Genomic DNA, 25,057 nt, shown 5'->3' on the forward strand with positions numbered 1-25,057 from the left:
GCTAACCACAGTATTCTAAGGGAGAAAACAATGTACAGGGTAGTGACTTTCAAATATTTGACAACTGAGATACGTGATAGCCCCCCAGATGTAATTTGTTTATAAACTTATTGTACTTAAGTAGACATAAGGATTTCGAATGTCCTCTTTTCATGCAAATTATTCAAGACCTATATTGCATGTGTATCTGTCTACCCCTATTATTAATACCTGTATAATAATCTCGCGAATAATAACATCTTTGTATAGCAATTATCAAGATCTGTATGCAATGTTATACTTATAACATCCCGTGCTAAGGATTGCGTACTTCTCTAGGCTGTCTTATTCAGCCTCTTCGGCCATATAGTGCACGTTTTCTTCGTGTTTGTTGCTTACACTATTATTTACGTTGTCGTATATAAAATTATCCTCACCTGTACATGCAATACCCTTAATAACACATAATTCTATGTGCACGACTCTCTATAATTTGACTCTGGTGGTATTTTATAAAATCAGTTTGCTCTGTTTCGCATTCCATCATCTGATCCAGTTCCTTGCTTACTTCCAGTTATCGATTTGAGCTCGTTTTATAAAAAATGGTTAAAACATCCAAATGCAGAGGCGTCAAACAACAGGTTGTGTATTAGCATACCGAAAACATCACGATATCGATACGGTTGACTAAGTTATGTGCAGACATTAGCGTACCTGCGTCCGTCCAGGCCTCCACCGCCTCGAGCCACTTAATAATTTAATAACGCCGAGTGTTTCGCCAGCCATTGTCTGTTCTATTGTGGATAATTCATACCTCGCGGTGTAGTCCGCTGACCGGTCCACCGTCCACCGCTGCGTTTGTTGATGCGTCAGTACATCGCGGCTGCCCGCACGAATATACCGAGCGCGACCGCCGCCGTACGCCTCGTGCCATTTCAAAAATCAAACACTTTTTTTATTTGAATTCCACCGGTAAATATTTCGTGCCTGTGCAGTGCATCATGAATTGGTGATGGTTTAAAAGCAAGTGTGGTGTGTGTTCCATGTGAATGTGACCGGATTGGTGGTTAATTTTTAATCAGTGCAATTATTTGTTTGTAAAGCTGGAGCGGAACGGTGTTTACATGCATTACAGAAAGCGACCCTACAGGTTAGATCACAGTTATGATTGTGAGCAATTTTAATGATATGTGGTGCTTAATTTGAAGAGGCATCCGTGACTGCTTAAAGGAAAACGTACAGCAAACATTCTTTAACAGTTGAATAATCCGGATGATTGTTGAATTAACACACCACCAAAAAGATTTTCACGAACATTCCTGATGTTAACCAACATTTTTAGTGATTCAATCATTGTTATATGGACACTGGTTATCTTTGATTTCAACGTCCAGAATCCCAGGGCTGTAACTCACACGTTGACTTTGTCAGTTTGACAGATAAAAAAAAATCAGAACAGTTATGGCGCGATAATGACGTAATTCAATGCTTGTTTTATTGTGAAGCAAATACAGTGGGACAACAATGTGTACGCATGGGTATTTTATTGCTGTCCACTGCATTGTATTTTTAAGCAATGGCACATAATATATGCCACTAAACACACTTAACCATGCTATGTTTTTATTGTTTCATTCTTTCGTATCCTGTCATGGTAATGTAAAATGTCAAACTGTCAATTATGGGAATGATATTTTAATTTAAAAATATAGTAAAGATCTATCGACAGATCTAAGCTTTATTTTGTCTTAAGGCCGATAATTCCTGAATCTAATACTCGTATTCGGGGAATTTGTTAGAAAAACAACCTTTAATAGGTTCGCTTCTTTCCTAGAATTAAATTCCAACTAGGATGAAGACTGATCAGGAAACTTGTTCGCCTGTTCGCTGTTCCCATATATTCCTAGGTATTTTCTCAGACTAGATAATATGAATCATATCTACAGAATATTTATTATACCATTGACATCCTCCTCAGGGTTTTTCGCAATCGTCTCTCCTCCACCTACTCAGTAATCAATTGAAGAACTCATTGACACTACGTTTAAAGTAACACTCTAAATTACTTTTTGGTGTTTTGTGCAACAAAGCGTAGGAGGTCCTCCTTAAATTGGTGTTGCAAGGACAGAAATGTAACATTGACTTGCTTCATAATAAAATTTGCCACCTTAAAGTGTCAAGTTAAATTTAACACATCAATTTATATGTGTACTGACGTCATTGTTCATGTAAGGTCATATTTCAAAAAAATAACGTGCCAAATGACTCGACGCGTCATTAAAAGTGCCACTCAAAAAATAAATAGGACCAATGTTTACAAAAACGACGGCAAAAACAATCAAATACTTACTTATTTTGTACTTGAGTTAAATTGTTACAGTAAGTTTACCTTGATAATAGGGAAGTAGTTAGTTGAAAACTGTACCTAATACACAAACTTATACATAAATAATCACGTTTATACTAATGCAAATGACATTTTAGACCCTGAGTAGTCTAAATCTAGTTATTTGTAGCTGCAGGCAAAAAAATACAAGAGTTGTGACGCAATGGTAGTAATTTCCCGCAAATTACATGATTACGAAATCACGATCACGTTCCGTACGAGTCATATGAACAGGTTTAAAGAATTCAAAACGATTCTCATTCTCACGCTTCACATTAGGGATGAATGCCACTACAAATCGGACCGAGGAAATAGAACAAAAAGTTTTCAAGGTAAAAAATGCGGACATTCAAAAACTACAATTACAAATGGCCGACATAATCATTTGTAGATTATAAAACACGTATAATATAGAGGTATATTACCGAATAATGTGTTATTAATTATCGAGAAATAAAATTAATGTTGTTTAATAACAATAAATGAGTAATTCTTCTTGTATAACTGTATCAGTTGTAAGAAACCGGTCGTCCATTGAGTAAATGCGCTATATTATTGGATAATTTGATGTACACATGCAATATTCATCATATTGTACAGTAGTAAAATAGAGACGTATAAAAATATTATATCAGAGGAAATAAGTTTATTAGGTAGTAGTCTTTAACACCTAGGCTAATCATACATTTTTTTTGTGTCTATCGGTAGAATTGACTTATTTTTTCGGTTTGAAATAGTCTTCTATCTACATTTTGAGCAGAAAATTTCTAATAATTAGCCGCTAAACGTGACTTCTTCTGCAACATGAATATAAATCAGTGCGGCAGTAATATAAATCAGTCATTATAATTTATTTTCTAGAAATGGCCGTATATATCTGATTGTAGACATTTTTACTACAGTCCAATCAGTATAACAACATATAATTTGTGACCAATTGCCTTCACGAAACTTTCGATCCAATTCAGACATTTGTGCAGTAATGAGTAGGATAGTAGTCCGATTCTCTACTATAGTATCGAGTATCGCCAGCCGAGTAACTGTCGAAATCTTTTGTACTGATCAGCGCCTCTAGCGGACATCATATAAATTATTTTTGCAGTACATTATAAATGTCAAAGTTCGATACTGGATGGTTCCAATTGTAGAGAATCGCGCTACGGAGGTGTGCAAGTAGCAGTAGCAACTGGCAACTGGCAGCAGTTGGTAGGCAACGCGTCACTTTCTTACACAATTTCACGGCGCGCGCGCACCCATGTCTCATTCGCTGGTTGCGATTTCTCCGACACTCCCCACGGACGTCCTGGCCGATGAAACGATACACTTGACAAACCATGGAAATTATTAACTAGGAGCACCGACTTACCGCTCTTTCTTTGAAGAAAATGCCTACGCTTCGTGTCTTTTTTAATTGCTACTTATATTTTCAACGTTCCGTCAAAGATAAAAGATAGATTTTATTATTAGATTACTAGCACACTTGCCCGACTTCGTCCGGGTATAGTATAATTTTATACCGTTGATTCCAATCCCGTGGTAATTTTAATCCCATCGATCCCATACAAACCTTGTCCCGGCGGACAAAAACATAATTTAAAAAATAATTATACAGATTAGTTTACTTGTTCAAAAGTATTGCGCATACATACATTTCGGTCAAGTCATACCAAGTAAAGATTACTTATGTTATGTCATGAATCTTTAAAACTGAAATTGTACAGAACAGTTTTCAGGAAGACGTTTGTCTTTTGCAACTTATTTTAACGATGTACCTGCACCTTATATCCGTCTAATAGCGTAATATAAAGTCGATAGTGAACTGAATAATACACGGAATCGCTTCAGTCAAATCTCTTAATCGGCTTATTGCACTCTATTTCTGTATAGCACTTACTTAAGTGATGTAATTCCGCGAAATGTAGACCTAAGTCTATTATGTAAATAATGTCGATACCGGGTCTAAGCACCAAGCAATAATAATGAGTTGGGTTCGTTAATTAGCAAATTTGAAAACGTCAAGAATAACATCCAAATTGGGAATTTGACGAAAATGTCTAATTAAGAATGACAGGGGTTTCAGCTGAAGTTTCCCAATGTCTGAAACGTTCTGAAATCGAAAGAAATAGAGCGTAAACTTTGTAAGACGCAGAATGTACGCCCGCACCAATATACAGATGACAATCTATAATGTCTCTACTATCAAGTTTTCAGTGATATTTGCAATATTTGTTCGTTTAATAACTGTGTGCGGCAGTCTCATTAACACTTAATAGTCCTATCGCAACATCGATTAATAATTCCACGGAACGGGAAACAAGTGAAATAGTAATTTAACTTCATATTGTTTAAAATTTTACATTATTTTACCGTCATAGATAACTAACGATAGCATAGTCAGTCGATTAGTCAAGTTCCTAGAATTTCCGGAATAAAAATGTTTCGCAAGAGTATTGTACAAATGACTGCATATTAATACAATACCCTCGCAATCAAGGATAATTGGGTATAATTAAGAAGCAAATTGTATCGTTTCAAAACTAGATAGACCAAGTTGGTACGATAGGTTACACTTGCCGAAGTAACCCGCGGTCGGATGACCTGAATGATGCAAGCGTGCGTTACAGAAGGTCGAACCATTCATACATACAAACTTTATTATTCTAACTTCACAAATAAAGCTATTAACTGAGTAATTAAATAGCTTAACGTACTATTTTTATGTTGCAACCCATACGACCCCAAAACCGGTAACTACTGTTTTAAAAACAAACGGAAACCCAAGATCGTTAACAGAACCGTTACTAAACAGTATTTTGAATAAAGAAACGTCATTTAACCTTGCAAAAGATATTTTTAAAATAATAATGCAAACTATATTGTTGTGTGAATTGACCTTAAATGCTAAAACAGTAAAAAAAAGGATCTAGATTCGTCACGCTACGTAACTATTGTTCAACGGTATAAGTTTTTAGATAACATTATCTACGTGCATAGGAACGTTAGTCATTTAATATGAACGTAATCTACAAAAAATCTCACAATGGCTCACGTAACGTAAACGTAAGTAATAATATGAAATAATTGCTTGAACATTACCCACATACATTTTAAAGTATTTCCTTCTTTCTAACGCACAATGTTGTGGAGCACCGGACATAGAGCCCAAGTTAATTAACTAAGTTAACTTATTAGTATCGCCGAGTACTTGGTATGCAGCGGTCGTGTTCCACTGCCGGGCTACATACTTTTACCGTCGTGATTATACTTTACAAACGTGACTGACATTATACAGGCTGTATACTTACTAGTTATACAGGGTGGAACGTGATTTACGCACGATTTATTAGGTTCACGCTATGCCTTCCATTCGTAACATGCGGCTCCCATTAGCCGTGAGACAAATACTGTATAGATTGTAATTAGATGACTTGTTAATAAATCTTAATCATGTTAATCTAGGAAAATGGAGCACTAAGAAAGTTCCATGCATAGGAAGGGAACGTAAAGATTCTATTTGTTAACTTATTCTCACAAAAAGGCTAACTTTTTTGTTCTTATTAAAAATCCAATGTCTCAATCTCAAATGACAAAACTTGCGAAAACGAAGTTACATTACTTAAAAATAGTAAAATATGTACCTGTGTCTTTCTAAACACAGGCTATGTCCTAAATAACGACCACAAATTAATGAATGAAGCTCCATTCATTAGTCTCTTTGTAAGATTACCAGTCACAGGTAGTAATTAATTAATTCAAAGTTCTATTGAGACGTCACTAATGTTTCATTATGAGAGTGAAGCTCGTTTTCTTTTATTTTCTACTGGTTCTAGTTACAACTAATTTAAGAATAAGCATGTTAAGCATGTCCCATTCCAAAGGCATTTTACCTGGCCATTGATATACGCGCATTGCCTCTTTCTTAAGCGTTATAGGAATTTAGGAAAAATGGTTTTCCTAAAATATACCCCTTCCAAGTTCTACACCTATTTTTATGTAGATCATACACTTATGCAATATGCCATGTAATTCACTTATTTCCTTTATTTGTTTCAGCTCTGGGAAACGACAAATCGGCTCCAATGTCTTAGCTAGGTATGCTAATATTATTTTTTTCTTAAGTAAATCAGTACTAAAGTCAAACCACACTCAGAAATTCATTAAGCATCGCCGAAAGTGTCGCCATCTAGTACCTCAGCGATATTAAGAAGATATTATACTTCAGCGCCATCTATAAATTTATGCGCATACTAAACTCAACCTGACTAAGCATTTAGTTTTACTGCCGTGAACATAGATGGCGGTTTACCTGTTTACAAAAGTTCACCAACAGATGTCGCTAAGAGTCAAAAATCTTGTAAGATTAATAAATTTAAGGAATGAACAATTGACAAACTTGGGTGTGATTAAATGCCGCTATAATGAGGAGTGACTTTGTTTCAGCCAATTATACCGTTCGTCGTCATTCAACTCCTCGGGCTGCGGCTCGGGCGGGGAGCCAGCGGACGACATGTACTCCGATGTATCATTGGAGGAAGATGTCCAAGGCCTCAATTATAAGGTCAGTTAGATATATTTGCTTATTGAACATTATCAATTGCATACTCTTTTTATTCAATTAGAGGAATACCTCGTTATTGCATGGTGGATTTCGAACTTGCGCTAATACTTAGGGTAGGGAACATACAAACCACAAAATCCACCAAGTGGTACGCTCTCACAAAATGACAGTTGCATTCAAAAAGTGGACTTTGAATTCCTGACTGACCGGATGGTGTTAATTAGCCACACAATTAGAATTCTACTGTTTTAGCCTGACCGTCATTATGACCGTTATATTTAGTGCTAACATTTTACTAGCATGACAGACTTAATTTAGCTGCTTCCATAGTATCTTATACTCATTCATTTATTATAATTTATTCTTAACCACCTACTTACTACTCGACACTAGTAATTATTGCTTAGTATTTACCCGATAAAATTCTACGAAAATTCCTTCTTAATTTCAGAATATGTTATAGTTAGATACTTCTAAATCCACAAAATCCACGTCCCTAAATACTTTGACATTTAATACGTTAGATATTTCATGATTTTATTTATAGTCATAAAATATAAGATTAAAATTTTTGATATCATATATCCGATGACATAACACGTTTAGTCAGCATTTCCTTCGAACTAAAGAAATGATACAGCGGCTTATTTTAGCCGAACCATACGTACCTTCACACCGATGTGTAACGAAAACTAAATGATAGGTTGTGTCATCGTCTCAGTGGTTTTATTAATGACTATATCATCCTAATATCTGTAGTAATCGTGTAGTTAGTACAAGCGTGAATCATTTGAGTCCATTCATGCGTTACCAGTCACTACGTCGACGCACAAGACAATTTTCTTAGAAAACTTCGCCGTGTAATGCGAAGTTAACTTGTTTGTTAATCGATCGTCATATTTCCTTTTCCGGTCTATATTATTCAACTTGTTGTCATTAAATCCTTTACTTATTGATAACAATAATACGCCATCATCGATATAAGGTGTAACTTGTAGGTAAGTTTTATGAACAAAGTGATTGCTCCTCGATTTGTTTTCTAATCGCCGGATCAGGGAATAGTTGATTCTAAGTGAGTAAAATTGGGTAAAAATTGGGTAAAAAAAGACAACTCCCGCACTAAGAATTGCTCTTGTGTCGCGGGGACTTTTACAAACATACAAACAACGGACACAAAGCACAACCAGACCCGAAACAATTATTTGTGGATCGCACAAATAATTGTCCCGTGTGGGAATCGAACCCACGACCTCCCGTTGCAGTGGTATCGGCGTGGCGACCTAAACCACTGCGCCACGGAGGCAGTCCACTGAGTATGCTGCTTAAATAGAATACTTATTAAAGGCATCATTGATAGAGCACATTGATAAAAAATGACTATAATGTCAATACCATGACTAAAAATATCCAGTCGATTCACTTAAATATTGTGTATTACACAATATTTTGAAAATGAAATGAATTACTGTATTATTTTTGTTGAAAAAAGCAAACTACGAATGAATAGTATGGGGTTAAGTTTACCGGTGAACAATATTATACTACTGATCAAAAACTAGAAGCTAAATAATAATTAATCCTTATAAGTAGGTATAGACCTACGGAGATGATAAGAACGGGCAAGAAACTAATTATAATATGTAATTCAATAAATAATCTCTGTAATACAATTATTATAATCCAAATAATAAACACTACATAAATATAAACAATAATAATGAAATAGGTCAATGTATTAAAAGATTAACTAAGTAAGTACATAAAATAATAATATGTGCTTATGCTTGTATGATTCCAATACAGTATATGTCGATGTTATTGTTTCACATAATACCTAAATGAATTTATTATTTACCCACTTCGGTACTTAAGCTATCCTTACAGGATATTTCAGCATTATAATGTTTGTTATATGGACCGCAATTATGTCTTTGTTGCTAATTTAGGAATATGTGATACTTATTCATTTTATTCTATCATTTTGTGTGCTTGACTTATGACTTTGTTATAAAATAACTATTAACATTTATTGAAATTCTAAATATGCTTTAATTCGTCCACCTTTAATAAGTTTTTGAAATCGTCATCACATTCTGAATCAAGAAAAGGAAAATACGGGTAGCGCTTGAGACGAAACGTCAAGAAAAATGAGGAAAAAATAAACCTTTTCGTTTATTTCTATGATTTTACATGCAAACAAACAAAACATCACGCCTGTAATACGCTATCCACGTTTCGCTATTTATAATGTTAGTCCCATGTAAAGGGGGCGAGCCTCTTTGATTTCATTGTGCGAATAAATCTTTCAATCACTATAATAATGGAAACCAACCGTGGGACGCCTCACCCCAATTTTTTTTCACCATTATTTGTATGAATCATATTTGCACTAAATTCTGATTTTATGCAAGAACTACTTATTTCCATCAGTGCAAGGTCATGTTGGCAAACGGCCAACTTTAAAAATAAATATTTACGCGTTGTACATTCAGAGCTGACAACACTTTCTCGTACTTCTTTATTATCAGGTGATCTTTTGCGATTCGGTCTACAGATTCCATAAATCCAATTGGCACAATTTTTGCTTGCATATTTTGATAATCAAATTAAAGATTCTTTATTAATCGTTTTGATTTCCATCATACTGATGTGTTCTTGTTAAGGTTGTAGATTTGTTCCCTACTTGAAGAATCATACATTAAAGGATTTTTTGTTGTTTATATTTACAACTTATTGTTATTATTATTTAAAATACAATACATTTAAAAGCTAACTGTATTCAAAATAATAATACTAAAATATAAACATTAAAAAAATGTATACAAAAGATAATTCTAAAACGAAATTCGTAAGAGTATTTTCTCCACAGGCAACATAAATACATTACTATCCATAATCTCTGTTCAATGACCTTATTTAAAATAGCATTGTATATTAGAAGGAAGGGGTCTGAACAATGGTCGTGCCGGTTCATTTGATAGTCTTACCTAGTGCGACAGTAATGGACGCCGGATATACTCCTCAGCTGCGTACACGCCACTTCCGGTCAGATGCGTGCCCGGCACTAGTGATATGATTAACTAGCTTTTGATCGCGACTTCGACCGCGGGGTTTGTGACTTAGAACAAAATCAAAATCAAATCATATATTCATTTAGGCCAAATATTAACACTTATGATAGTCGTTACAATTACTGAATCTACCACTAGCTCGGAAAGGGAGAAGAGCCTTATGAGAAGAGCTAGCAAGAAACTCACGGCCAGCAGAATTTTCATATAAACTTTCATTACCTATTTTGTCCCTTTGGGGGTAGAATTGATCAAAATCCTTTCTTAGCGGTTGCCTACGTTATAACATCTACCTGCATGCCAAATTTCAGCCCAATCCGTCCAATGGTTTGGGCTTTGCGTTGATAGATCACTATGTCCGTCAGTCAGTCACCGTTGAGTTATTATATTTAGATCTAAAATTAGACTCTCAAAGTAAATATTAAACAGATATGAGCAATGGCAGCTGTACTTGAACGTAAACAAACGTTACACGGAACGTTCAGTGATTCAACTTTCTTTGTTTTTGTTTTATATTCGGCTTTTGCTCTTCACGGAAAAAGTGAAACAGCTTCCTGCCTTCTTAGGATTAATTTTGAAGTAACGGATAAAGTGTTTTTTACTTATATGTAAAGTTATTACTAATTACATGTATTTTTCTCTGTTCAAATGCACAATTAGAGACCGTAGTGTTAGGATCCCACAGGGTATTTTTCTAGGTCCCTATCAATCGAGTTATTGTAGAGAACATTTTCATCATGGCATATTTTCAAACTATTATGACTTAATTATGATATGAAAATTATTACATAATATGAAAATACGAGTACCGATACTAATTTTAGTGTGGCCTCTGACTCAAAGTATAAATATGAAGCGTTTCCTAACGTCACACTGTCTTTGATCCAACAGAGCATTGAGAAGACCCCAGAATAAAAATATTAAAGAAGTAGTTAGTAGTAAACAATACATTTAATATACACTATAGCCATATTATTGCGATTCTTCCTGTTGATAAAACATAACATAGAGCCACGGACACAGGGGACACAGCACAATACGGCCGACGTTCGCGAACCTACCATTCAATTGTAAACCTAGCCTAACTAGACCCATTGCCAAGCCATTTTAAACCTTATCCCTTGGTATAATAGTCTCTGTTATTTCGCTTGATAAGTAGTTTGTACCATACCTTGTCTCGTAATGCAGACAATGCGCCGGGAGAAACTGCATGCCATTGAATTTTGCATAATACCTTACCAAGTACTTTCCTGGAGTACATTTATATTGCGCAACAACATTTAATATAACATTAAGGACAAATAAACAAAGTTTTGTGGTAAAGACTATTAATTAATATACATATTATCACGCCAATTATTCCCGAAGATGTAGGCAGAGTTGTATATTGTAATTGATTTATTTACAATATTATATAACGATGTTAATTAATATATTTAATATACACTATAGCCATTATAATAAGATTCTTCCTGTTGGTAGAACATAACATAGTTCTTTGGTAACCTACCCCTATTGGAAAAAGGCGTAAAATTATGTTTTAGTATGCATGTTTGTATGTATTTATGTATGTATGTTAAGGTCTACATAATTAGCTTTAGTCTTTAATATTATTAACAAATTACATAAGTTCTGTTATTTCATGTCGTGTGAAGTATTCAATAAAGTTTTTGTTGTATTTATTGTACATACATATTAATAATATCTTTTGTTTAAATGGCGGGGAACGAGTGTGATCACGCATATCACACTCACGCGCATGCGCGAACGCATACGATAACGGTTCATCGAACACCAGTAACTGTATGAATAACTTTAATTACTGGGAGAAAAACCTTTCTTAACAATATGCTTTTTATATGTTTGATGGATGTGAATGCGAGGGAAGTTTATACGTTAGTTTTTTCCTTTTAATAAGTATCGTATCAAGTGGTGTTCGTTGGTCTCGGCCTAATCCTGTGGAAAGGCGTGATTTAATGTTTGTATGTATTTTCATAAAAGTTTATTTCTTTAGACTTAAAAATGTCAATTCTTTAACAGCCTGACAAGTCAGGCTTACAATTCTACATATTATTGCTATCTCTTCGACTATGAAATACTATAGGTATCCTACACAAAAAGCTAAAATGTAAAATAACGTAAACGATAAAAATAAGACTCAAATATATCTATTAGGTAATAAAAAGCATGAATTCAGAAATGAAACAGATAATTAGAAGCGTATCGCTGTGGAAGGTAACCCCTTTGAACGTAGTCAACGTGACTTGAGCGTGACAAATATGTACGTGAAACATAAATCAAACGTCCGGCGAACTTTACATCGTGCTCAGACAATGCACTGTTATGTAAACTAATAACAATTACAATCATAACGACTTATATAAAATATAGTAGCTTAATGCAATATTGATCTTTGCATAATCGAGATTTTCAGGTCAATAACTGACATACAAACTTGTATATCTCGATAAAGACATTAAATGACGTTTGTTGTTTTTAAACGCTGCACAAAAGCTTCTTTTTATACTGATCTTAATAAATATTTCATCTTTATCCGATTTTATATTATTTTCTGATTTACGGCTGTCAAGTATTACAGATCTGTAGTTTCCTCTTCCTTCTTCAGTATTACATTTTTCCTAACAAAGCAATCATAAATTGCCGGTTAGGTTGAGCTATAACTAGACTAATGTTCGAAGTACTAAACAATGGGCCAGCCTCGCGTGCAGTGGGAGTCTCGACGTGGGTGGTATAACTGTGCCAAGGATATCGGGAACCAGCGAAATATCTCGCATTTATAATTACTTATGATGACATCAATGCGTTTCATTTTATTTATGGCTCTCGCTATGGTTTCTGTTATAATCGTGAAGCAATTCCTATTCTTTGTAGCTTTCTTTTCTATCATCCAATTCTAGTACTGCTTCAGAACGTATCACGAATTCAGAAGAAACTTCACAACCATAAAGAGTTAAAATATTCATAACATAATTTGATGTTAATCTCCAGCACTCTTAATTGGAATTCTCAAGCATGTTCTTGCATAAAATCAAGAGCTACAGCACGTTGATGTTATCTGTCGACAATCTATCAAACTTATCGTGAATAGGGAACAAGAGTATGACGGTAAAACGGCTTATTATCTAACGAGATTATTTACATCGTGTTACGAGTGGGACTGACAAAAACATGGTAATGTGAAACGGAAAGTGGTGCGAACGAACGCGTGCGAATACAAACATATTGTGTGCAGATGACGAGAGCTTACACACCGCGAGATACAAACCCGTCATTAAGTATTGCACTACACTGTACAGTGTACACCATTCAACGTCGTAATCCTTCATAATTAATTTTTATGCCTTATCTCATAACTACACCGCGTATTCATGTCACTCGTATAAGTCGTATACTCGTTTTAACGCCAATGTTAATTTGTTAAGTGTACCGGTTTCCGTTTGTTTTCGCGTAACTTTTTCTCTTATCGAGAGACCTTCACTCGTTTCCTCTGTTTTCTACACTTGCTGTATAATTTCACGAACATTTAAATCATTAGTGCGTATTACTTACTTGAATCGATAGCCATTCAAAAACCTGCCCACGTAACTACTAGGCAGTAAGCTTAGGAAATACCAATTTGACCAAAATTAAATTAATGCTCTACCTCAGTACAATCAGAACACTATATTTGAAACACTATACCATAATCTAATCAAAGGTTTGCGATCACGAAACGCTCTACTCGTGTGAACGTTTTTCAATTCTGCCTTTTGTGAGCTAGTCTGTAATTTTCCGCTGGAGCTTAGCATATTTTTTCTGAGAAAATTTCGCGGAATGACTAAATATGGCTCGGTACGGGGGGCAACGTCACCCATCTGGGGCACACGTCGATGTAAAAAGCAATTGATATAGTTTTTAGGGCGCAAAGATCAGAGTGTGGTGTGAACGTGTTATATGTGGCACAGATCTAAGATGGCGCTGATAACTAGCAATGATCATTATTACTGTTGTAATTACACCGTGAGATGACACTTGTGTGCAGCCGGAACCGACTTCTAATACAGAACCGTGTTTCGTAGACAATCGCTAGCTCACAAAACATTTTACTTCGCTCAGAATCTTCCAAAACAATGTTATTAGTTTTTATCTGCAAATTGCTCACGTCTGCGTGGAAAAGTGATTTTTTAGATTTACATCTCTCGGATGCATTTGATATTAAAATTTATGACTATAAAGAGGAATGTCATCCGAGTTTCTGCGAATGAAAAACGAAACTTTTGCCGCTTTGTTAATAACTTGATTGTTCAAACACTAACGATTTTATTGCCAGCACTTAAAACATCATCTGAAACTGTAAATTTTTCATTTAAGATTGTAATTTGTGTGTTTTTACGAGTGTACCCCATTTAGGTGTGTGTCATGTTTTGATCAGCAAAGTCCCGTGTTCAATGATGTGATCATTTAAAATAGAGAGCGCGCTCATGTAACTGCCCAAAATAAGACAGATATGGGTGTAACACGAGTTTATTTATTACAAACAGTAATTAAGAAGAACGCTACCAAACATCGTCAATATCGTTAAGTGGTTTAAACTAAATAAAGAGATATTCTTACTGAGTGATATCGGGTAATGACTGTGAAACAAGTGACTAATGATCACGTATCATGTTTCAAAGAGTTTTCATATTAATATTGGACATTTTATTTACAATTAGATGCCTAATTAAATATTGATCTATATCAGGTAATAGTTCTCTATTCTCTCCTTAATAAATTTATGTTATAACTGCCTTTATAAGGTAAAACATTATGACCCGCGGCGCGTTTGTAATCGTTCCTTTACTGCGATACATTTACGGTTTTATAACTCTCAGACCTCAGTGTACGTATTTAATTATAAATGTTATAATTGAAAGATTGTCTGCAATCAACGTAAATAATGCTGTAATGTTTTATGATCGAAATTTGATTTGTACAAAAGATAATATTTACAATTGTATCCCTCGTTAAAAATAAATAGTTCAACTATTAGTAAATCACTGTGATCTTTGCGAAAGCAGTCCTAATACTGAATTCCTGTTATAATTATCCAAAAATACTTCGAACATTTCAATGCTTACGAAAAACTAGCGAAAAAACAAATGTTAGTATCTATTTACATACATAATGTGGTGCATGAATGCGGTCAGTGAATTTTATTCGGAGTAAAGTCCAGCCTTGAACCTCGCGAGGTCAGACAATGTCCCCGCGTGCTAACTGCGGAAACTGGCAAGATTAAGATCCGATACACACTAGTGCCACTTAATTACAGACCACTGTAGCTCGATCCTCTACTACCATCGACTACCGACAACCGGCTAGCTATCGAGAAATTTTGTATAAAAATCTGATCAGAGCCTCTAACGGGTGAGGTAGGAACTATTTTGGCAATTTTAAATGTTAAACTTTCGATACTTGACAGTACCGAGGTGTAGACAATCGCACTACTGAAAATAATTCTATCTTGCCGTAGACTCTAGCTGTTTACTTCTACGAAGACGGGACCGAGAATGCGCCTTGTGGTGCTCCATATTGTGTGACGGGGCGTATACTTCGGCCAATTAAATGATGACTTTTTTTCGTAGCTTTTCGACTTTTATTTGTGTTTTTGTTCAGATAAACTCCAGTAGTCCAATAGCCGTAGTTAAAGTAAATACTCAGGCACGTATATGAAAATTATGTAAAGCAGACTATTGTCTAGTAATCTTCACTTAACATTAATGACAGTCATAATATTCTTTGTCCAACAAGACGTATCGCGACTATTTAAACGCACGTGTACGATAATAAAAGCAAATATTACCGAAAATGTTTTGTACATTTTCAACGAGGACAATTCCAATAAAGGCACCCCTCTTAGCTCCCTTCTTTACTAATCCAATAATGAATGAGTAACGGGGAATACCGAACATGTTAAAAGTTGCATGAGAAACTACACTACAATAGCTCCCCACTAACGACATAGCACGACGGTACCGTTATAAAAAATATCATTAGAAGTAATAAAGCTGATAGAACAGTGACATCTATAAAACCTTTTTCTGTAATTAATATTCGGGATAATATAAATAAATAGGTATTATCAAATTTATTGGAAATCTCACACATGCTTAATTGATTCCAAACTAAGTAGAGCTTGTACTATGGCAACCAAATAATGGACAAACATACTTATATGCTTCTAGATACTTATAAATTAATTGATAAACTCGTGCTCGTCATACAATTTTTTGTCCCGGGTAGGATTCGAACCCACCACACGTGGCATTACGTTTACTGCAGCGAGGTGACCACGTTAACCACTGCGCCAAACATGCAATTTTAAATCTGCGTGTAAAGACTCCGCAATTATTTATTAAGATGACAGTGATAATAAAATATCTTGCTATAAAGGACGTAAATAATCATTTACGTAATTAACTGCAGTAAAATAATGTTTCCTGTATCAGCGAATTGCATAAAAAAGTGTTATTCGGCCGGAGATCGGCACACTTAATACGAGACTTTATTTTCAGTTGTACGATATCAACCAAAACAAATCAATTAGCATCACTCATTTATTCATTTAATGGTACAACTACTGAATACAAATAAAATTATAGAGGAACAATCTTTGGTTGTAAATCTAGCATGTCTTCCAAAGTATCACGGATGCTATTACCTACACAAGTCTTATTATGACAGGATATTTCAATTAAGTCATATAAATGTTAAAATTAATAAAGTAATTGGTGTTTTAATATAAATGTTAGAGATTAACGTGCAGTTGAATGTGAAATCGTTAGCGAATTCGACTATGATATATTGGCTGCTATTCTTGCAAGGAAAACTGCAATCGAAATAAATAAAATAAGAAAATTTTCGTGCTGAACGAAGTTTTGTCATTATTTATTAGCAGAGTTACTTATTACAATTCCTAGTGCCGTATATAAGATTTAAAAAATAACGAATTTAAAAATAATAAACTTTATTCAGACGTCAATAAATACCGATCATGATATATTGTATAAGCCGAGTCAAGGAAAACCATGAACCTCATTTAAAAGTTACCTAATGAGCATTAATTTTGTTCACTATACTTGGTAAGTGTCGTAAACAAATTGTGAAGACGTAAATGTTTTACCCAAGTAAAAAACCAAAGCTGCTTTTCAGAATTTCCTGATTTTAGTACTTACATCGAGCTTAAAACATCAATTTATTGTTTGAACACAAGCATTGAAAATGATTGACAGTAAAGTGTTGCCAGAATCTTCCGGGAAACAGAGCCATTGTTTAATATTTCAAAAGCAATCAGGAAAGTATCGCAAATAGCTAATACATCAATGATATCACCACCTGCGTAAACAATAAAACTAGTGATCGATGGAATTCCTTTTCCTAGTCTACGACATGTGTCCACTTCCATAATATGCGGAAAAAAATATCTTAATAAATTAACACATAGTATCCTAGACAAGTAAAACTCTCTTACCTCTTGTTATAGCAAGTTTATAGAAAAATGTGTTCTACAAAATTCTGCAGATATAGTTTTACTAAATCACAAGTTCAACCAATGCTCTACCTATGGACATATTCTAGAACTCTTTTTAAAATCGATGATGGTAATAGTCTCCTAGAACTCAATTAAATATGAATTTCCAGTCGTACTGCATTGCAGGTCTTCACAAGTACTATCAACATGCAATCTTTTTCATATTTTCTATACATTCCAGCAATTATGTAAAGTTCTAGCGGAGAAAGTGGCAGGTACACATTCCTGTGCTATTTCTGCTCAGCCCTGTTACGTATAATTAAAGTTTTTTTTTTGAGAATTGTATTCATGACTGACGTTTGTTGGCAACCAGCAAATACTATTTGCCACGGTTGTATGAACTGTATTAAAATGTATGAGATCGCATTGTTCCGCCAATTGTTAACTATGTTGAATAAAAGACGTGATTTTTTACCGCAATGAGAATATTTTAGCCCTTTGTCTGATATTTGAAAGCTTAGCGTGCCCAATATTGCGTGTTTCGTCAATTTAATTAAAGTTTTAAATATACCTATTATGTAAGTTACTACCGACACTAAAAGTAAATTAGTGGAATAATTGCAAAGCGTGCTCTTTGTAATGAGAAAGGGCATGTAGCTATCTCGGTCATCGAACACTAGAGACCGACCAACTCATGGTGCTGTTCTGTAGAACACTGTCAAAGCATTTCTATATTTTCATAACTGTTCAACCTGTTTCCGCCATACGCTGACAATTTTCTGATTGTTTCACCTTTACTTTTAAATATTTAACCGTGTTTTATCTTAACAAATAACATTCACTTAATGCTGCGTTCTTGCTTTCTGAAGATATTCAAGCGTTTCCATAACTTTTCATCGATAATGATGGCTAGGTCTGAACAGTTCATTTTTATTTAAATAACTATTATTATCCGAATCAAAATTCCACAGTCACAAAAACGGCACAATGTCTGCGTAGATTAAATGATTACTTCACAGTGTCTGTTATCCGTTAAATAGAACCAGCAGTGGTATCCAATTCAAACTCCCGACCACGAATTTCACACGGTGTGAACAATAGCCTCAATTTCGATTTAGTATTCTATTAAATAATTCTTTACTTAGTTATTTTTAATATATCTGTGTAGCATTACTTTCAAACTGGAACAACATTTTGTAATCTGCTTTGCTCTACCTTCTATTTTACAAATTGAAAGTACAGGAAACTTTTTTCATCATGTATATCTTCCTCATTTTAGATTCTATTTTTATCTGTTAATTGATATCATTCCGATATTAAATTATGACCAACATTAATTGTCTTTAGATCCCCGAGACTATGTAGTGTTGTATATAAACTCGTCTAGGCTATTCAAGTAATCAAATAGGCATCAAGTAATACATAGTTACATGTCGGAGTGCTCTGTGATTGCACCTCGCAAAAGCCGGTTACATCTATGGCTCTACTTTAATGGCTTCACGTTTTTTCTATCATATTCATCTCACTTTCAGTATCAACAACTTTCTTTAATTTCACTGCTTCTAAATTGTTTGTTTTTATACCTTTTATAGTTTAATTTCGATTTCAATTCATATTTTTGTTACTAGCTATCATCATTTTTCACAACGCAGTTTCGTTAAAATCTATTACAATATTTACAATATTCTTTCATGGAGTATTTTCACTTTGCCTCTGTTGTATTGTATTAAGAATAATTTTGCAATAAAACGGATTCGAAAGATCGAAGTCGAGTTCAATCGCTCTCCATCTGGCAAAGCTAAGTGTAATCATGATGGCCCCTCGCCCGTAAAATTACGAGATGCAACCAGACTGGGGGAGCTTATGAAAGGGGTTATTGCCTCGGAACTATCTATCAGACGGCCGTGCATATGTGCAGGGAGCGAATAAAGTTTATTTGTATGGTGCGGCGGCTCGGGCCGGCTGATAATCATGTCGTGTCAATGGGTGGGGCGCGTCGGCCGAGTGCTCGCCGCCGCGCGCCGGTTAGTGCCCAACGCGATATTGTGCCAACATCACGTACTAGCGCGTCTCCCTAAAAGTTTCGCTTGCTATATTACGATATCGGTAACTCTTTCTAACATTCTGAAAGAAAACTTTCGGTATCCTGACAAACATTATTCATAACTTGTCCTTTCCAAAAGGATGTCAGTGCAACCGTCGAAAATTTTGAATCGGCTTCGACGGAGTCTCTTCTTGCCCGATATTTTGATTCTTGTTTACGACAACAATTAGAGGACATTTAAGCCAACTTGACCCGATGATCGTATAAATAAGTTTCGATCATTAGAATCGTAGTGAAGCCGTGCATGTGAAAAATGTGACATACTGTGATTCCCTTAGCTGCAAGTGGTGTTACGTGAATACAGTGCAGTTTCATAATTGTATTAGACAGAAGAGTCGCAAGTACTATCACTGATCAAGTGTGCCATTACATTTCTAGCTTTATTTGGAACGAAATTATTCTAATCGTTTGAAAGTCAAATTACTTCGGTTACGAAATAGTGTTTAATTGATGTTTGTAAGTTAAGTTAGTGTGCAATATTGGAATATATCCAAAGATAAGGGACCGGATCTTAAATGTTTAAATCCGGCCTGTTCAATCGGTCTAGAGGCGCGATGGGTGAACAGATCGAAGTGGAAGACAGCCTGGAGCTGGAGTATGATATGTGGGACGGTCAGTTTGACTTCGTGGGCCCTCAAGGTCCGCCGCCCGAGTCCCGAGTGAGGATCACTTCTGACGCTAGTCTAACAGAGGATCTGTTCACTGGAGGACCGCTGACCCCTCACCTTACCAATGGGTTAAACGGTGGGAAGAAGACAGCCGCACATCAGTGGTGCGACAATTTATCCGATCAAGTGAGCATTATATTACTTTCTAATACAAAGATTATCTTAACACATTATATTATATTCGTATTGGTAGCTCATTATACTCAAATTTATTTGTCCTATTGGAGCCCCTGTCCCACGTAGGCTTTGACGTCAAACTATTTGATATAAGTAATTATTATTGACGCCTGTTGTATTTTCCTTGGTACAGTTGATTCACAAGGGAATTACTCATTTCATATAACAAATAGGCTATTTTGAATAATAACCATATAAGGAAAAAAGGCCTTTGCCATTCTGGACTGAAAATAGAACTCTACAAAGTCAACTCAATTTAAATCTAAATACTAACTCTTGGCCATACAATACTGCTACTAGTTTATCAACGCTAAACTAAACATTTAAAGCAAGATATAAATATTGCCGATAAGTTTTAAAAAACCATTCAATACATTTTATTAGCACTTGGAGACAAAGATGATGCAAAAAATATTTAAGTTCGCTATCTGAAATAGTAGCCGATTGATATCTGCCGCAAGCGTTCAAAAGAATGGTTGTTTTTTCTCTGTGATGCGATAGTAGAGGCATTTCTCGACCTGCTCGTGCCATCGCGGCCTTTGATTTGTTCTCCAATGTCACGCGAACATTGCTGCCTGAACATAACGATCATCGACCAAACTGAACACTACACAGGTACGCGACAGAACCATCGATTGCCGTCGCCTGCAAACCTTACATAAATATTATCGATGATAGGAATCGTTCCGCTCCAGTTTATCAAATATCTTCGTGTCAAGATAACTTTTAAAGAAACATGATTTGGACAAAGATATCTCTGTAGTTTTAAATACGAATGGGCGCATCGTAAACACACATTGATTGCTCAAACCCCTAACATTCTCAAAGCATTAAACCTTGTCGATAACGTAATGTATAATGAAATGTTGTTTTAAGAGACATCAAACAAAACATCTGTAACCATTTAGAAAAATTAGACTGGAAAAATTTAATGTTCCACCATTAGCAACAGATAAAAGATGTTTGCTAAAAACGTTCGTGTACAAACTTACTGGTAAAAGAGAGGCTGACATGAAAACAATGCTGAAATTTAATTTATTCCTGTCGCTGTTAAGAAAGGCATTCAGTGTGCTGTTACGAAGTCACTATGTTTAGTTTTAATTTACATAATGTTCTATTACACTAATAGATAATGTGTAATTACACTACAATGGAGTTGCTATTATAACAGTAGCGTTTATTAATAACTATAGTACCGTAACCTATGGTCATGTTATTGGAAAATATTGAAATGTCCAACTTTTTGTGTACACTGCCTGGCTGCAAAATCAAAACCACACCAAATCCCTTCTAAATTTCGAAAGGACTCGGAATAACTTGGGATCGAGTTGTTGATTTCTCAAACAAGTGTTTACGTTTGGAGAGTGTCAATCGGCTTCTGTAATAACAATGTAGTCGGTATCTGTGTCACGGCCGGCGGCTGTCCAGGGTACATAGCAAATGATAATTAGGTTAGCGTTGCGTGCTATCACTACTTCCTTCGCGCTTTTTTCCTGAACAAATTATTCAAGTTTCTATTTACACGAGCATTCCCTTTCCCTAGCATAACACACTCGTAAATCTCAGAATGCAGTTAATGAACAACCAGTTAAAGTTTTCGCAGTAAAGTTTCTCTGCAATGCGTTTAACGATGTTTAACCTAAAATGCAATAAATGCATCTAATTTAATCTGAAATCGAGTACTAAATTAGACTTTTTATAGCAAATTACTCGCGTACTGAAAGTTAATACACACGCTTGTAATTTGTTTTGAACAATAATTGTAGTTAAACATCAATTTATTTGCAGTCATTTTCTGGAAAATTTAGCTTCTTCGTCTTCGATAAGACCTTCGTTGAAAGTGGTCATTGTTATTTGCTTTCCATAACCGAGTACTTGATTAAAATGACTGATCGCTACGAAAATCATTTACCGATCACTGAGTGAAACTGGCTACGAGCTCCTTCGTCATAAATCATCGTTTACTTAACAATATCTGTGAAGTAAATGCCTATTTCACAATGCATACTTGCACAGTTGGACTAGGTTATAGAACAGGTAATGTGGGTACTTAGGGGAGTAGTAGAGCAGCTAATTAATCAAACAATTAGAACAAAGTGGACACAACGGTCGCAGCTGACCGTTACTGATATCGTGACGGTATCACTGGGTGCATATCGATTGTACAATACCTAGCCCACCGCAGACGACCATATTAATATTGAGTTCAAACTGGGGCGTTAGGTCGTCGGTCGTTGACCTTTTATATCTGCAATTGTAAATAGAAATAATGTGCTGATAGTTTGAAACATTGGTCAGTAATAGTCATTAGTTTATCACGTTATCGTGGTGTTGCCAACTGTTTTTGTTTTAATGTTTTGTATGGATTACGTCGCTACGGCTGCATACCGCGTTACAGCCACGCGAGTTGCCATACTTCACATAACTTTGAGAATTGCAAATTTCTCACTAAGCTATATTAGAAATTGTGTGAAGACTTTGTATAGTTTGTTTCTGGTTGTATAAATTCATCGCTTATTAAATAAAGGTCTTTCAACTTTTATAACATCCTTCACATTACGACAGGGATAAATATGTAAATATAATTTCCTAGTGTCCTGTCCTTATTTTTCCTGTTGTTTAACCAAGAGGCACATTAATTTTAAATTAACGCATAATTAATTTAAAACATATTTTCATACAATTTCAATACTTTATCACTACAAAGGTAAACAAACGAAAAACCTATAGTCTATATTGAACGGTATCTTTGAAGTCATGTGTCTACATGACGTGTCAATCTCAGTTGGTATCTAACACGCTTCCTCTGTAGCATCTATTACGGAGCTATTACGGCACTAGACATCTGAAACCGTTCACCCACAGCTGGTAATTGAACGAAGCCGACCGTCAACTCGCTAACATCCATCCGACTGAGAACAACCAATGGAAAGTTGCAAGACAACTCGACACAAGAAAATATTCACTATAAGTCTATAGTCTATACACAATGTAGACACATGTACCTACTAACTACTCTCAAGGAAGTCACGAACAAGTGTTTGCTATTCCACTAAAGTGCTTGATTGCACTTAACTATAATAATCATGGTTTTACTTACCAATCTATTATTGCTCATTTTGTGGTATGAGTTTTAACATAATGTGGTCAATAAGTAACTGTTTGAAACTATAAACTGTTGTTAAATATATCGTTTGTCGTTTTGTTTTGAGATCAATCGTTTTTACACGTTTAAGGAAGCTTTCCATAAATTATGTTATTTTATTGATCGTATTCTACGGAATATATCGTAAACAATGTGGGAATTCTCTGAAACAAACGAACTATTTCACAAAATGCTTATAAAAAGTTAGATTTCACTTACATTAGTGCAACTTAAACTTATTTTCCACCGGAAAATGGTCGGAAGTTCAGAGAAAATCTTACAACTAGCTTCAAGTTTTGATAATCGATATAAATCGTGTTTAGTTCTTGCCATATTTAAAACACCGAGTCATTTTCTAACTGGTTGTGGTAGAAACTGTGAAACGTAACAACGTACGACACGCTTGAAGGTTGCGGCTCTACCTTATAACTTTGACCTTTTCGAAGGACATCACCGATTAGCCATACGCAATACGATCGTCCTTGTGATTTACGTAGATTTTATCATGCCTTTGATATAACTGCGATAACTATATCGCAATCTGAATGTCGTATAAGATTGTTCATCCCGGAAAGATGTATAGGTACGTAATTTCCGTGGTAACGCCCTTGACGGATGAGAACCAAATTCCTTACGGGCAGAGACAATACTGCATACTTTATCCAGCAAATATAAAGTAGTTGGTGTTACGAGATATTTACTTTGTGTTAAACAAACTGACTGCAAATGAGCGATGATCTCAGTACAACAAACAATTTTTAGATAACTCGTAATCGTCAGGGACATTACATAGGTTATCGGTTCTGACCTCGAAATGTTTTTCTTTCAATCTACAATTATAAAACCACTAGACTTTACGTTTTATTATTAGATAGACTTATTTATATGAAACTTGAACTGCTATTTAAAGTACAAAGGCATCTATACGGAATATTACTATACAAAGCTGAATGGGTACACAAAACGCACAATATAATAGGCTAGACTAGCATGATACACAGTCATTAATAAGTATTCGGAACCGTGTGAAACAAAGATGGAAACGACTTGTAAATATCCCAGCTATTAAAACAATTACACGCACTTACATTTGTATAATTCATTTGTATTTAACATTAAAATAACATTTATTTCATTGTCTTCAGAAGTTCTCTACTTTACTTGGAAAAGAGGCGGACTCCACGAGATTGTAATTAAATATAATAATTAGAGGAGTTCAGTAAACCTTCTTTGTTGGTAGAATATAAGATTTCCTTATATTGTAAAGTTTTCTTACCCGTTTTAATAGTTATATGATCCGTTAAACAGTTTCCCCTTGTACACTGCAGACACAGTCGGTTTGATCATAAAGTATTTGTTTATAAGCATCGTAATATCACGTTTACTTAGGGTCAACGACAACTTGTTCTTAACAGCACTATCTCTTACCGTCCGTAACTATGTTAGCAATTGACATAGACAA

At 35.1% G+C, this 25,057-nt stretch overlaps 1 protein-coding gene across 7 annotated transcripts in view; it reads left to right on the forward strand.

Moving 5' to 3' along the window:
- Positions 1–25,057, forward strand: part of nuf (rab11 family-interacting protein nuf) — a 72,682-nt gene that overhangs the window by 37,518 nt on the left and 10,107 nt on the right. For all 7 annotated transcript variants that reach the window (XM_076122375.1, XM_076122376.1, XM_076122370.1 and 4 more), the window contains 2 exons: positions 6,419–6,457; positions 6,806–6,923. In XM_076122375.1, coding sequence (XP_075978490.1) covers positions 6,419–6,457; positions 6,806–6,923 — 157 coding nt within the window. The remainder of the gene's footprint in view (positions 1–6,418; positions 6,458–6,805; positions 6,924–25,057) is intronic.

The sequence above is a fragment of the Anticarsia gemmatalis genome, chromosome 14 (assembly GCF_050436995.1).
Source record: "Anticarsia gemmatalis isolate Benzon Research Colony breed Stoneville strain chromosome 14, ilAntGemm2 primary, whole genome shotgun sequence".
NCBI classification, from domain to species: Eukaryota; Metazoa; Arthropoda; class Insecta; order Lepidoptera; family Erebidae; genus Anticarsia; species Anticarsia gemmatalis.